At 44.6% G+C, this 15,416-nt stretch overlaps 1 protein-coding gene across 2 annotated transcripts in view; it reads right to left on the bottom strand.

Moving 5' to 3' along the window:
• The window catches only part of ZCCHC14 (zinc finger CCHC-type containing 14), a 749,748-nt gene that overhangs the window by 415,565 nt on the left and 318,767 nt on the right, over positions 1-15,416 (bottom strand). For both annotated transcript variants that reach the window (XM_086945829.1, XM_086945830.1), the window contains exon 8: positions 9,634-9,898. In XM_086945829.1, the coding sequence (XP_086801955.1) occupies positions 9,634-9,898 (265 nt within the window). The remainder of the gene's footprint in view (positions 1-9,633; positions 9,899-15,416) is intronic.

Here is a 15,416-nt window from a genome sequence, read left to right as displayed (position 1 = left end):
AAAAAATATGTACCACCTTATTCCGAAAAACCAGTGCATATAACAGCATTTTGTCAGCCAACAGTGCACAACCCAGAGCTCTTAAGTGGAGTATTCCGAACTGAGAATTTCTAGGAGCCCGTATAAATTGCTCTGAAGATAATTAGCATGAGGAACAGATAAATGGGATGTACAACAGATTCAAGAGACGAGGTACCCAATGGCTGTTCTTGAGAATGCACAGATGACAACCCAAAAACAAAATAGAGAAAATCTATTGATGCCTAAGAAAATGCAGACCCAATTGGACCAAATAAAGAAGTAACCAGGTTCATCACGGACTTCAACAGATCCAACAAAGCCATCAGACAAGCAATTGGAAATCATTGGAAGATACTTAAAAAGGATCATGAACTTAAACATCTCATACCAGAACATATCAATATCACATACAGAAAGGTACCGTCCCTGGTAAACCTGCTAACCCAAAGTTATTGTATCAACAAAAACACACAAAAGGGCAATTGGCTAATGTGTAACAGTTTTTTTGAATGTTCAAAGTGCAAAGCATGTCGTTATGGACCCAACGGAGTGGAGATAACCATACAAGGCAGTAAAAGGCATATCAAAGAAAGGATAACATGCGAGACCACTCATGTGGTTTACCTTCTAGAATGTGGATGCGGCAAACAATATGTGGGCAGCACTATCAACAAACTAAAACTGCGCATATTGCAACATATAAGGGCCGTAATTAACAAACATATTACAATTAAAATCAGAGGAGGAGATAGAGAAGCAGCGTTGAGAAGAGCTGAAGTGAAGTGGATAATCACATAGGAAACCAAGATCCCATGGGGCCTGAATGCAGATGCTGAACTACACACATTTTTATAGTATTTCCCATGATGTCTTTTGTTCATTTATGGAATTTCTCTAACCTTACTTGAAAATGCCTTTTATCCTGCGACCAAGGTTGAAATGAAGTTTAGTTATATGCTAATCAATCAATCAGTCATTTGTTATGCGCACTACATACCCGCGAGGTTCTCAAGGCGCTGGGGGTGGGGGGTCGCACTGATCGAACAGATTCGAACATTCCTTCTTGCACAAGCCAGACAAACCCATAATAAAAGAACCACAACCCACATCATAAAGAGGCCATAAAGGAAGAAACAGATAAGGAGAAGGGGTGTGTGTGTGTGTAATAAACTTTACTCTGTCCTGTGCTCTGATCCTCAATCTTGATCAGCTACCGGGCAAGGAACTGGCTTAGCAAGGTCAGCTTCAGGCAACGAGGTCAGTTCACTCGGGTCATCCAGAAGTTAGCTAACGTGTACGTGTACTAAAGACTCATTCGGCCGCAGTCATCGGCCTATGTGAGGGCAACCACAAAATGGCTGCCATGCACAAAATGGAACCCATGGTTCGGAACGAAAACCCCAAATACATAGTGAATCCATCGGTCTAAAATGACGAAACCACTCGCACTTGCCGTACTCACTAGTTGCGGTTCGCTACTATCAAATTCGTAACGAAACCATGACATTTATAAAGCGGGTTCAGAATTCACGGAATCTCAGTCGATTGATGAGCTTGGTCGGGGCTCCCGCGTACAGGGCGTTTCCGTAGTCGAGTCTGCTGCTGACGAGGGCCTGGGTGACTGTCTTTCTTGTATCTGTCGGGATCCATCTGTAGATCTTGCGGAGCATGCGGAGGGTGCTGAAGCAGGAGGAGGAGAAGGCGTTGACTTGCTTGGTCATTGAGAGAGTTGAGTCAAGGATGATTCCCAGGTTGCGTGCGTGGTCGGTGGGGGTCGGGGCTGCCCCCAGTGCAGTTGGCGACCAGGAGTCGTCCCAGGCTGACAGGTTAGAGCTGATGATGAGGACCTCCGTCTTGTCTGAGTTCAGCTTCAGACGGCTGATCTTCACCCAGTCGGCAACGGCCCTCATTCCTTCATGGAGGTTGGCTTTGGCGGTGATGGGGTCCTTGATGAGGGAGAGGATCAGTTGAGTGTCGTCGGCGTAGGAGATTATGTTGAGATTGTGCTGTCGGGCGACGTGTGTGAGCGGGGCTATGTAAATGTTGAACAGTGTCGGGCTGAGGGAGGATCCTTGAGGTACGCCGCAGATGATCTCGGAGGCTTCGGAACGGAACGGGGGAGGCGGACGCTCTGGGTTCTGCCGGAGAGGAAGGAGGTGGTCCATTCCAGAGCCTTGTCTCGAATCCCTGCGGCGTAGTGGCGTGCGTGTAGTGTGCGGTGTGGCAGACGGTGTCGAAGGCGGCGGAGAGGTCTAGGAGGATGAGTGCTTCAGTCTCCCCATTGTCTAGTAGGTCCTGATGTCAGTGGCGGCGATGAGGGCGGTCTCGGTGCTGTGGTTGCTGCGGAACCCTGACTGGGAAGGGTCCAGGATTCTGTTCTCTTCGAGGTATCGGGTTAGCTGTCTGTTAACGATTTTCTCGATGACCTTGGCCGGGAAGGGGAGCAGAGAGATGGGTCGGAAGTTCTTGAGTCTCTTGGGTCTGCCTTGGGTTTTTTGAGTAGGGCGTTGATCTCGGCGTGTTTCCAGCTCTCTGGGAAGGTTGCGGTCTCAAGGGAGAGATTGATGACGTTGCGTAGGTGGGGTGCGATGGAGCTGCTTGCTTTGTTGAAGACGTGGTGCGGGAATGGGTCTGACGGTGAGCCGGAGTGGATTGTGCTCATGGTCTTGATGGTGTCATCGACGCTCACCTTGGTCCAGGCTAGCAAGGGGATGCAAGGGGATGGGGTCGATGGTGTGCGAAGGGTCTGTTGTGTTGCTGTCTGTGGGGGCTGTCTGGGGGTTGAAGCTGTCGTGGATGTCTGCTATCTTGCGGTGGAAGAAGGTGGTGAGGGAGTCGCACAGGGCTTGTTGAAGAGCTCCTTGCTGTCGCGTGCGTTGTTGTCGAGGCGGTCTTTGAAGGAGGTCTTATTGGCAGCCCTGATGAGGTGGTGGTTGCGGATGGCGTCCTTGTGTGCTGCGTGGCTGTCCGGAGTTTGTTCACTGTGCCATTTCTTCTCTAGTTTCCGGCAGGCTTGCTTGGAATCTAGGAGTTCTGGGGTGAACCAGATATCCCTCTTGCTGGGGTCTCTGTAGGGGGGTTTCATCAGCGGGGCGAGGGTGTTGGCTCAGTCCTCGATCCAGTATATGAGGTTGTGGGCAGCGACGCTGGTGTTGGACGTTTCATTGGGTGGGCTGAGAGCAAGGTTTGCATGTAGTTGGTCTTCGGTGATTTTGCTCCAGCAGCGGCGGGGGATCTGTTGGGTGCAAAGAGATTGTCTCCACACACCAGGCATAGGGAGTAATGATAAGAGCATGATGCTTTCGTGATATGAAGTTTAGGAAACTGTGGTTTTGCACTATATTGTCTCTGTACCCTTTACAAAGTAAAATCATATATTTTTAGACACATATGGAGAGGATTGTTATATTACTTTTAGACAATATTTGATATTGATGACTTTTTTTAGCTGTAGGATGACGTCTTGACTAAGTAGTTTTGATGGAATATAGGATTAGTATGAGGCACTTTCTTTGTACTTCACAGGAATAGCACATTGCACTTTATATCAGTAAGTGCAACAGAGGAGTTTATATATTAATACATAGGCGAAGTACATGGCACTTTATGTTCCTTGAACTTTACTGGAACAGCACCATGCACTTTATATCAGTAAGTGCAGTATAGGAGTCAATATGTTTTAATATAGGAGTAGCACTTAGCACCTCATACTCCTTGTACTTTACAGAAGAAGCACATTGCTCTTTATGTTTGGATCTACATGCGCACTTTAAAAGTCATCCGGTGCACTTTATATATCCATGTGTAATCATGTTGTGCTTTACATCCCGTAAATTTTAATTGCACACCTTCTCGCCAAATATTTACCACCATTATAAGAGGCATTGTTTGCATTTTATAATGACCGAGAACACTGCACTTTTACGTGCAACATAAGGGAAGCACATTGCACCTTGTACATGTGTGCAATATAGCAATAACACATCGAACTTTTACTTTGCAGGCAATATAGAGGTCACACGCTGCACTTTATCTCCTCCTATACATTTCTAAATAAGCATTTCTCCTTATACATAATCAGTAAATGTCACTCATGAAGCGTAATGTCAGATCACCAGTAATTGCATAATCATATATACAGTAATCCACTATGATTATCTGACCCATATGTCATATAGAATTTTATGTTGATCTTTTACTTTTAATTTGAGTTGACGTTAAGACATCGATGCCCATTTTGTCGATACACCAATCAATCAAAACTTCCACTCAAATCCTGTGAGAAGCTTAAGTGATGTAACCATAGTGCACAATGTGCAGTAAGAACCTACGAATAGAAACAGTGTGTATCCCTCATACACAGGATATTTAAAATGTTCAAATTGTGTACTTCACAGCAATTTTGTCCAACAATCAAAGTCATTATATATTCTACTCTTGAATTATTGTAAATGTGTCTTTCTCCTTTAAGACATATACGTTTTTTTTTTTATTAAATTGGTGATGGGAAAGGGAGCAGCTGTCCCATTAAAAGACACTCTATGCACTGAACTCTATGACCCAGTAGAACACTACAGCGGAAAAGCGTAGGTCTGACTTGGGGTATACATGCACTTCGCACTTTGTGTGATGATTGCTTCAGAAAACAGAGGGAGCAGAGAACAAAGGAGTTCAAGCCTATTAAAATGCTCTTCTAAAGATTCCTGTGTGCCATTCTTCTGTTTAGTCCTCGAATACAGAGTTTTGCTAAGCAGGGCGGGTCCTAGAGGCTTTCACTATATACACACACATACATTTATATACATATGTTTCACTTACCTGATATATACTTACTATTTTGTTGTAAAGGCATACGGGTGGTAAAGGCATTGCATGATAAAGGATGTGTGATGAATGCATTTGTTGTCATGAAAAACAAGCAAAGGATCACCAGCTTGAAGTGGTCAAGAGGCTTGCATGTCTCAGTGACATGGAGATCTAGGACATCGGGGCTTAGTTTTCTGGCAGGGGCACCTAAACCGGACAGGCCCCGGGGTAGAGACCAAATGAAGCTTGATCTACTGGTCGTCTAGGTTGGGCACAAGGCTCACAACCTTGCCCCATAAAGAGCCTTTGTTACAGAACGAGCAGCAAGAATCAGTAAATTGTCTGGGTACGAGGGACTTCCAGAGTCCCTGCATGAGACATGCATGACTGACAGTGGTCAATGCCACACAGAAACTACTGACAGGATGACGAAGTTTTGAGTGCCAAATGCAAGACTAGAATTGGGTTCTGGAATGTACAGACTCTGTATGACATAGGAAAGGTGGCTTAGAGAACATCTGAAATGAGGCGCTACAACCTACACATCCAGAGGGTAAGCAAAAGTAGGTGTGCCAGATCTGGCAGGATGAAAATCACCATAGGAAAGACAGTGCTACTCAAGAAGAGGGGATGACCAACGTCACAAAGGAGTAGCCATCATCCTAATCAAGGGGATAGAGGAATGCCTACTCCAGTGGAAGTCATTCAAAAGCAGACTAATCAACAAGAAGGAGTGCTGTTCTGATAAGTATTAACATTTCACTGGTATTTGATTGAGAACAAATAAGACGGGGAGTATCCTTTTTTAGGATGCACAAGCCTTCACCCACCTAGGTGGCATGCTTCATCACTGGGCCTATACACTTGCTGGGCGGGCACTGCAGATGGGGGCTCTTTGCCGGAGATCTTTTGACTTGTGCTGCTGGTGATGAGGCAGAGAAGTAATGCCCTGTGCCTAGCTTATGGTGAGATGAGGTAGATTGAGAGAAAGAAAACTAAAACTGGCAATGGATTGCCAAATGCCCATAAATGTTATTGCAGGAAATGTATAACAAGGTTAAAACAGATAGAACCCATAGCAATAACAATGGACCTGGGTTCTCATAAAGACAACATATGCCTTGCCTTGTGTGCTCAAAAAGAGTAAATTCAATTCTTTAGGACTGGATAATATGCCCTAATCTACTTTTGATTGAAACATGCTAGTAAAGTATGTGTAATCTGTGTGCCCATAGTCACACATCATGTGGCGATAGTGATTATCTCTCAAAGGGGAGACTCTGATCTGTCAGACCCTTTCCTGAAAGTGAGAGAGCCCCTTAGAGCTTCAGGGAGCCACTGCTTGCACTCACAAATTGTGGATCGAGGAGGCGTAGTGGATAAACATATCCTGCTAACAAGAACTGTGCAGTTTCACCTTCATCAATTGTTAATTTAGAAGAAAGAACATGCTGGATTACCCAATCCCCTCTCAAACCCCTCTATAGGTTTTGCAACAGCAGACTCACAACAGCCAGATTAAAAGTCAGTCAACTGACGCAAGATGAGCTTGCAGCTTTCCCTAAACACCTGTAGACTGTGATGGGGGACTTGAATGCTTAAGTCGGAAATGACAACACAAACCGTGACAGAGCCATGGGATAGGAAGATTGTGGAACAATGAATGACAAGGGAGAAATTTGCTCCACAAATGATCTGGTCATAGGATGGACTCTCTTCCTCCACTCACTGTGATATTCACAAACTAACTTGGTACTCACCCAATGGCAGAGAGAGAAACCAAATTGACTAGCTGATAAGCGACACCTGGAGCTGCTCACTGCAAAGTGCCAGAGTGAGGAGGGGAGCAAATGTCGTTAGTTAGTCACCACCTAATGACCACTCTCGTGAAGCTGAAGCCTATCAAAACAGAACGCAAAACCTCTGGAAGACAGCACTTCAACATCGCAAAATGAAATACCTCAAGGAGGCCAAATCTGAGATAATGCATGAGAAGTACAAGCACCAGTACATAGAAGTGAACAACGTAGTCAAAAGAATGGCAAGAGCAAAGAACGTCGGCGTACCTAGATAACCTTGCCAGCCAAGCAGAGGAGGCAGCAAGTAGATGAAAGAAGTTCTTCATAATCATAGAAATTCTGTGTTCAGTCTAGTGTAACATACAAAACCCCTAACATGGACAAGCAAGGCAGGCAACTCACAACAGAGAAAGTGCAGAAGGCATGCTAAGCTGAGCACTTAAAAGAGGTCTTGAACAGATCTGTACCAACAAGCGAAGTGGTCATCCAAGAAGCAGTGAATACTTGGATATGAACATTGCCCCACTAAAGAAAGAAATTGTCACCACCAGCCAATCTCTCAAGAACACAAAAAACTTCTGGCCAACAAAACCTGAATGCAGAAATGTTCAAGGCCGAACCTGAAACGTCAGCCAAGATCTTTCAACCACTGTTTAATCGATTGTAGCTAGAAAGAAAGTACCAGATAACTAGAACAAAGGCATCCAAAGAAGGGAACATTAACAAACTGTAACAACTAGTCTGGATTTTCCCTTATATCAATTCAGAGTAAAATCCTGAAGAAAATAATTATAAAGCACATTTCTGATGCTGTGGACAAGCATTTAAGAAAAGAACAGACTGAGTTTTGCAAAGGAAGAAGGTGAGTTGATCAGATCTTTACTCTAAGTAACATGATAGAGCAATGCACAGAGCGCCGTTACAACTATACATGAACTTCATTGACTTTGAGAAAGCTTTTAAAAGGTCCCACTGTGACAACCTCTGGCGTATATTGAGAGCCTATGGCATACCACAGCAGGTAGTTCTCATCAAGAGCTTCTATGATAATTTTACCTGCAAGGTGGGAGGTAGTGAGTATAGTTTTGAAGTCAAGACTGATACGAGACAAGATGGTTTGGTGGACTCGCTGTGCACTTTATGGGAGGCTTAGAAGGCAGTGATACGAGGGCACATGCAGACTCTCATAGGGGTGAAGAAAAAAAGAGGCATTGGAAGACGAGATCAGATCCTTGGAGGAAGATGCCTTGAGGGGGGAGTACTCAAGGAGGGGGGGTGGTGGTGGGGGGGGGGGGTCTTGACCACCGTCTCTGTATATGGCAACAAAAGTTGAGGGACCTTACAGAGAACGCCGCAAGGGCACACCCCCTGGTGGTGCAGAGAAGGCTATAAGATGTGGGCTACGAGGCTACCAAACTAATCGCCTGGTTGGATAAACGAGACAGATGCAGGAATTGGGTCACCAAGATACAGGATCGAATGAGAGGGGTAACATACCATGGGCGGAGACATAGCAGAATGCTCGCTACATACTATGAACAGATATACAACTCCAAGTTCCACCGGTCAGGCGACGACTGTGCGGAGCGCCTGAAGACCCTGCCCTTACGAACCCTCTCTAAGGGAGACAGGGAGGCCTTATATCAGGAATTAACAGTGAAGGAAATAGAGGGAGCACTGCAAGGGTCCTATTCAGGCAATACAGCAAGGGCCTAACGGCATAGACTGTATTATTCTCTGCGAAGGTGATTGAGTCCTCGACAGCGAACAAGTTGGCAGTGTGCCTCATCTCAATGCCGAAGCCCTCAACAATTAATGGGAGTAGCATACATTTTCATAGTGGTCATTTTTTTATTGTCCTCTTGTTGAGTCCTCAGAGAGTGGTGGTGGGGCACTGGTAGAGGACTGACCTTCTCCTCACTCATACAACGTCACTGCTCCTTCAGACAGCATCTCCTGCTGTCTGTGCAGATTCTCCTTACCATGCAAATGAATTATCTCCCAGACATTCAGGGTGAGCCTGGAAAAGTCCTGCAGTGATGGCATCAATCTGAGATGTGACTGTCAGGGAGGCAACGTTTACGAAGATCATGAGGATCTGACGTTGCCTTTTTTATCCCACAAGTAGGACACTTCACAATTAAAGATAGCATTTTCAATGAAGAAACGTATTTTCTGTCACAGATTGACAGAAAAGCACTTCAACAGTCAAAAGACTGAGTGATGTTTTTTTGAACAAAATCTGAAGAGAATGATGTGGAAAAAAGCCAAAAAGGCCAAGCTGAGTGCTCCGAGAACGGCTCACCTGGAGCCAGAAATAAGACCTGAGCTAATTGCCAGCTGCCGAGCATGATGGGATCCTGGAGGACTGTGGGTCCTTAAAGGTGCAATGACAGTTTTCATGTTAACGTAAGTGCAACCAAATGGCTCCACTGTGCTGATCCATTGAATTAAATTTACTTAAAGAAATTTGCGAGTAGGTTTTGAGGAAAAATGACTCATTTATTAGTAACCTCTATTCTTTAATATTATATCGTCCTTTCTAAAAGTTAATTAATGGAATTAGCCAACACAGCCTTTTTTATATGCTGCAGAAATACTTATTGTCACATGAAAAGCTAGTTTGTGAATAAAATTGCATGTAAAGATTGTGGTGGGATGAAATCCAATGCATAAATGAATGTACTGGAGAGTCAAACAGCAAAGACTGAGATTCTCAATAACAACGGCAAGTACTAGATGTCTGCAATTAGTTTTGCAAAATAAGACAACCCATCATTTGTAGTATCCTAGGGAGCACAAATGCATGACATTAGGTAGAAACATATCATCAGTAATTATGAACAAGCGCACCAATATCAACCTAGAAGGATCATGTCCTATTTTAGTCAACATAGTGAACTATGAATGGGGGTTTGAAAAAAGATACATATTTAACAAATGCTTATATATATATATATTTACAAACACACACACCCACACACACCAACTGACATTTAAACTATACCTTTTTCATTGACAGCTGACTAAAGACAGTGTAGTACTTATGTAAGCGTAATTTTCTGAGCCATTCTAAAATCTCTTGTTGTTCCTGGGTCTGAGGACTCTGCAGATTTGAAGACATCAGTAGAGGGGAAGAGGTATCCACTGGAGAGCGGTATGGTACAGATGAACTTCCTGAATGGGAATAAGGAGAGACTTGAACTCCAGGAGTGTTATGATGTGGTGTGTTGCTTTGGGAAGACTGAATACTTGCCACACCACAAATAGGCCTAAAAATGGAAGAAAAAGACAAAACACAATAAATGTTGATTTTAACAGTAGCTTTAATTATGTGTTACATGTTGCAATATGTAATAACCTCACTCCAAAAATTATTGAAGAATTCCATATAATGGGACTGCTTCTTTATTCAATACTGAACTTTGAGAACCCACTTCAATACACTATGAACTAGTCACATTTCAAGTGTCAACTATGTATTCAGGAATAAACAATTATTCAATCTCGGCTTTGCTTGGTAAAGCATACCCAGTTATCTCCCTCCGCTTTCCCCTTTAATCGCAAAGACACATGCTTATTTTACAGGTTTTTTGTTTTCATAGGTAGACTGTAATACGTTTGCTTGCCATGGTTTGTTTAGGCATACATTGGTTATACATAAGAACAGCATCATAGATCCTGCTCTTTTGGGGGAAAATAGTTATTGAGTATCAAGTATTTTATAAAAGGCTGGTCACACATTCAGCACAGATATGAAGCTTGTGCATGATCTCTTCACACACTTGAAACATCTACATAAGTATGGTGGGTTTGTTTCTTTCTTTCTTCCACAGTCCAGTAAGATAAAGCTTAGTGGAATGGAATGTTCCCAACTTAATTTTGTGATAATGGAAAAAAGAAATCTGCTTACTTTTTCATAGCATTGTTCCCAACCGTGTCGTGCAGTACCATGATGACTAGACACCTGCGCACTGATACCAGGCAGTTTCTTTGCTTCTGTGCCTTATGTAGCGAATACGGAGCTCCACTGCTGTTTTTCAGTTTACTGATGACTTTTAATGATTTTACAGTGTGATATGGAACGATGTCCCAATCGAAAAAAGGTTTCAAGCCATGCCGTGACTGCAGGGAGCAGACGTTTGTCATGGACTAGCACAAGGTGGGTCTTTGGTGTCGAGCTCAGGGGGCATGACTCATGTGATAAGTACGCTCTCATTCGCCCAAAGGTAGTCCAACACCAGGAGGTGAAGTTATATGTTAGCAAACAAAAGATGACACCGCTTTCACGCAGGTAATACTCATGCTCCAAGTTGTGGGCTCGGATGAAGAACAAAGCGACGCAGCAGTTTTGACTGCACTAGTACTAGAGGATAATCCAATGCCAATGTTGGACCCTGGCCCATTTCTGCTCGAGCCCTACAAGTGTCACATTACGAAATCACAAATGCGCAACTGGTATTCATGCAACCTACTTCTAGCCAAGTGCCTTCACTGCATCACATCTACCAGCAAATTCTTCATTATCTTTTTGGCTCTGACTTTGATCCTATGTCAGAGCAGGGGACACTCACGTTGATGATGCCTTATACATTGATTAACAGAAATCCAATGGCTTGATACCTCGCCTGAAACAAAGCTTGACTTGTCAATTTGGCAACCAATGGGAGATGGAGGCTCAAAGGGCAGCTAAGCATTAGAAAGTATAGTTTCTTACCTGTAACTCGTTATCTCATAGGAGTATTTCCCTAAAAAAAAAAAGGATGAAGGAGTGCAGGACAGTGTAGTTCATAGGCTGTCATTATAAAGAAAGAAAAAAGGAGACTATGCATTTAAGAATCCTAGGGCCTCCAATTTTCCATATGCTTAGCCAGAGGCAGTTACCCAAGTTATTTTTATAGGCCGTACAAGCTGATTTATATAAGAGCATGAGAATGTCTTTCTAATCAACCGGGAAGGAGGGGGGGTTGCTTACGCCTATCACTGAAATACTCCTAAACTGGAGCTACAGGTAAGAAACTATACCTTCTCTTAGGGGATTTCCATGTATAGTCACAAATGTTGAACAGAGTAGCAAGCTGATCCCCCTGAGAGCGGTGGAGTAGACAGAATAATAACGAGAAGAAAGTCAAGAAAACAGATTTGTGAGGGAAGCCTGTCGTACTTGAACATCTGTCCTAGCATCAAAGTCAAGACAGTAATGCCTAGTAAATGGGAGGAGCGACCTCCATGTAGCAGCTTAGCAAATATCTGCTAATGGGATATTTCTCATCAAGGCAGTAAAGGCTGACTTGCCCCTAGTTGAGTGTGCTTTTGGTCTGCTAGCAAATGTCTTATCAGCTAGCTGATAGCAGAGCGTTGGAGACATGCCACATGGAGATTGATTGTTTGGAGGTAGCCAGACCGGTGCGTCCTGAACGATAGTTAACTAATAATTGTTGAGATTTGCGAATACCCTTGGATTTGTCTAGCTAACTTCAAAACTCTCTTCACATCCAGAGAGCGAAGAGCTCTGTCCGCTGAGGTAGATGGATTTTGAAATTAAGTGGATATGGACATAGTCTGGTTCACATGAAAATCAGAGAACTTTAGGGAGGTATTTGGGATGGGTCCTCATAACTACTTTTGAAGCGTGGAAGACTGTGTATGGCTCATGAGCACAAAGATAGCAGTTTTCCAAGTGAGGTGTTTGAAAGATGCCTTATATATAGGCTCAAATGGTGGTTGCATCAGATGTAAGAATCACATTAAGTTCCCATGGTGGAGAAGGGTACCTAACAGGAGGAAAGACCTTCTTTAACCATTCTAGAAAATCTTTGATGACAGGTGGCCTTACAGTAATCGCTCAGGAGCCATACTGCCAAATTCAAAGAGGAAAGGCTGGGTTGTAAAATTTGTCCCCCAAATTTTGTCAAGATGTCTGGGCTGCATGGCAGCCGGACATGTGGACAGAGTGAGCGGTGAAGAAAGTCCGGAAACCACAATTGTCCTGGCCAATCTGGTGCGATGAGGATCATCTTGGCGGTCGTGGTTGAAAGCTTGAACAGGACTGCCAGGATCAAGGGAATTGGTGCAAAAGCGTAACGAAATTTGTTGGACCCGTTGATCCATAGGACATTCCCCAAGGATTGTGAATGGTAAAACCTGGTGACGAAGTCCTGCCATTTTTTTGTTTTCCGCTGTGGCGAAAAAGGCTATAGTAGGTGTGCCCCACAAGCGGAAGATACTTTAAGCGACATCTTTCCTCAACACCCACTCGTGGTTTTCATCGAAAACCCTGCAGAGTGCATCTGCCTGGACATTCTGAATGCCTGGGAGAGGAGTGGCTGTTACCTTCAGATTCCTGGTGAGTAGCCAGTGCCAGATTATCTGGGCCTCTTGTGACAAGGCTATGGATCTTGTTCCTCCATGCTTGTTCAGGTAGTACATGGTGGTTGTATTATCCGTCTGAACAAGCAGGCGTGTTGGTGATGAAAGACGGGTGAAAAGCCTTGAGCGCTAGATAAACTGCTCATAGTTTGAGGAGGTTGGTGTGGTATGTCATCTTCTTCGGGGACCAGGAGCCTTGCATCTGCAGGTGACCCATGTGGGCTCCCAATCTGAGCATCAGTCACAATGGTCTGTGTTCAAGCCCATTGGTAAAATGGCATCCCATGTAGAAGATTGCTTGGTGAACACCACCACTTGAGTGATATGATGGGATGAAGGGACAAAGTGATCCTGTTTTCCATCAGCTGGTCTCACTGGTCCTCTAGACACTCCTGTAGAGGGCCCATGTGGAGGAGAGCATTGGGAGTGAAAAGATGAAGGAGGCCATCGAGCCCAGAAGTGAAGAGGTTGTGCACACTGTTGGATGACCCATTCTTTTGAGAGTGTGAACGTTCTGGAGAATAGATTAACGTTGTTACTCCAAAGAACACACCTTTGCGTACAATGTGTCGATGGTAGCTCCTAAGTAGTGCAAGGAGATCGCAAATCCATTCGAAATGCAGTTGGGCTTTTGGAAAGGGGGTCTCCTTGATGAGCCAGTCATCCAGGTATGGGTAGACAAATATCAGGTGCTGTCGAAGATGTGCTGCCACTACAACCATGCACTTGGAGAACGTTCTAGGTGGTGACTTGAGACCAAACAGTAGGACGGTGTATTGGTAATGGTCTTGCCCCATGACAAACCTTAGGAATTTCTGATGCTTCCTTGCGATGGGAATATAAAAGTAGGCATCATGAGGGTAGATGTAGCAAAGCCAGTCTCCCTGGCGTAGCTGGGGGTATAATTGGTGTAAGACCAGCATCCTGAACTTTTCCTTTTAAATCCATTTGTTGGCGAGCCTGAGATCAAGATTGGGTATGAACTCTTGTTTGTCCTTTGGCATGAGGAAATAGCTGGAGTAAATGTCCTTTTACCGTTGACTGAGGGGGAACAGGTTCCACTGCATTATTTTGCCACAGGATGGAAACTTCCTGCTTTAGAAGGTCGAGGTGAGAAGCGGATGACCTTGGTGGAATGGATGGTGATTGGGTATTAAACCTGAGACAATAACCATTCTGTGCAACATTCAAGACCCAGGCACCTGTCGTAATGCGTTACCACTCTGCCAGGTAATTTGAGATGCTTCCCCGTACCGGAGTGGGTAACGGAAGAGGGTAAAAAGAGAGGATTCGGGGTTCTGAGGATGTTGGTTGTTAGCCACCCTGATTAAGCTGTTGGGCCGCACATCCCCCATAGTTTGCACTGAGGTTAGTAGGATCTTTGAAACTGCTGCTGAGATCTTCCAGGCATGCACTGAAGGTTTGAACCCTCTGTGAAGAAAACCGACGGTGGAAATGTCGGAACGATCTGCGCTGATCCTTGGATCTCAAGACCCACTGCTTTCAAAGTGTCTACTTCAGTCTTCATCCTTGCCATTTCGTCAGCATGGGATCTGAACAGTGTGGAACCCGAAAATGGCAAATTTTGTATGTGTAGCTGAGCGTCCCATTTTATCCGATAAGGTGGGTGAATAGTTACTGGTGGACGAGGATGTATCCCCATGATAACAGAAGAGATTGTGATCTTGACTTATAGCGCGATCTGTGATGAGTGTGAATGCCTTGATCTACTGGAAGAATGCACAGATGGATGACTGCCATGGCGGGAGCGATGGCGTGATCTTAAGCATGTTCACGGACTGGAAGCTAGATCGCTACTAGGCACGTGCAGCACTGAAGGCGCAGGAATTACAGGTGCCGGATAGACTGGTGGGACCGGCAACACAGGAGGCGGTGGAAGTTCTATAGCATTACAAGCATGAGAGCACCGTCTGGATTGGCTATGGGGTGTCTGGGAGCCTGTGCATTGACTGCTGGGAGTCAATAGGGGCAGACTAACAGAGGGTCACTGAGGCGGCGGCCAGCAGGTATGTAATATTTTATTTTCCCTATTTTCCTCTCCCATGCTGCTCCCCAATTTGCCTTCAAAGTAGACGTCACCGCCCCCACGCGATAGAGTCTAACTGTACAGGCTTTGACCACTAAGGTGAATGTAAACTAATTTCTTTGGAAACAATGTTTTCTTCAGTATGTCTAGCATGTTGGTTTGTTAATGCTGTTGGTCCATTGGCCACTACACACAAACCCTTTGGGACATGCAAGTGAGATCTTACCATCAGACCTGGAAGACCTCAAGGCCTCTTTAGCACAGACAATACATGATAGACAGGACGTGGCAAAAAAAGTTATCCTCACAGCTCTGTATACTATGGATTGACTGGATAGGGCGGTTGGTGCCAATGTCGTCCTGCGTAGACACGT

Source organism: Lissotriton vulgaris, chromosome 12, assembly GCF_964263255.1.
Source record: "Lissotriton vulgaris chromosome 12, aLisVul1.2, whole genome shotgun sequence".
Classification (NCBI taxonomy): domain Eukaryota; kingdom Metazoa; phylum Chordata; class Amphibia; order Caudata; family Salamandridae; genus Lissotriton; species Lissotriton vulgaris.
The sequence above is the reverse complement of the archived record's forward strand: the minus strand, read 5'-3'. Positions and strand labels throughout refer to the sequence as shown.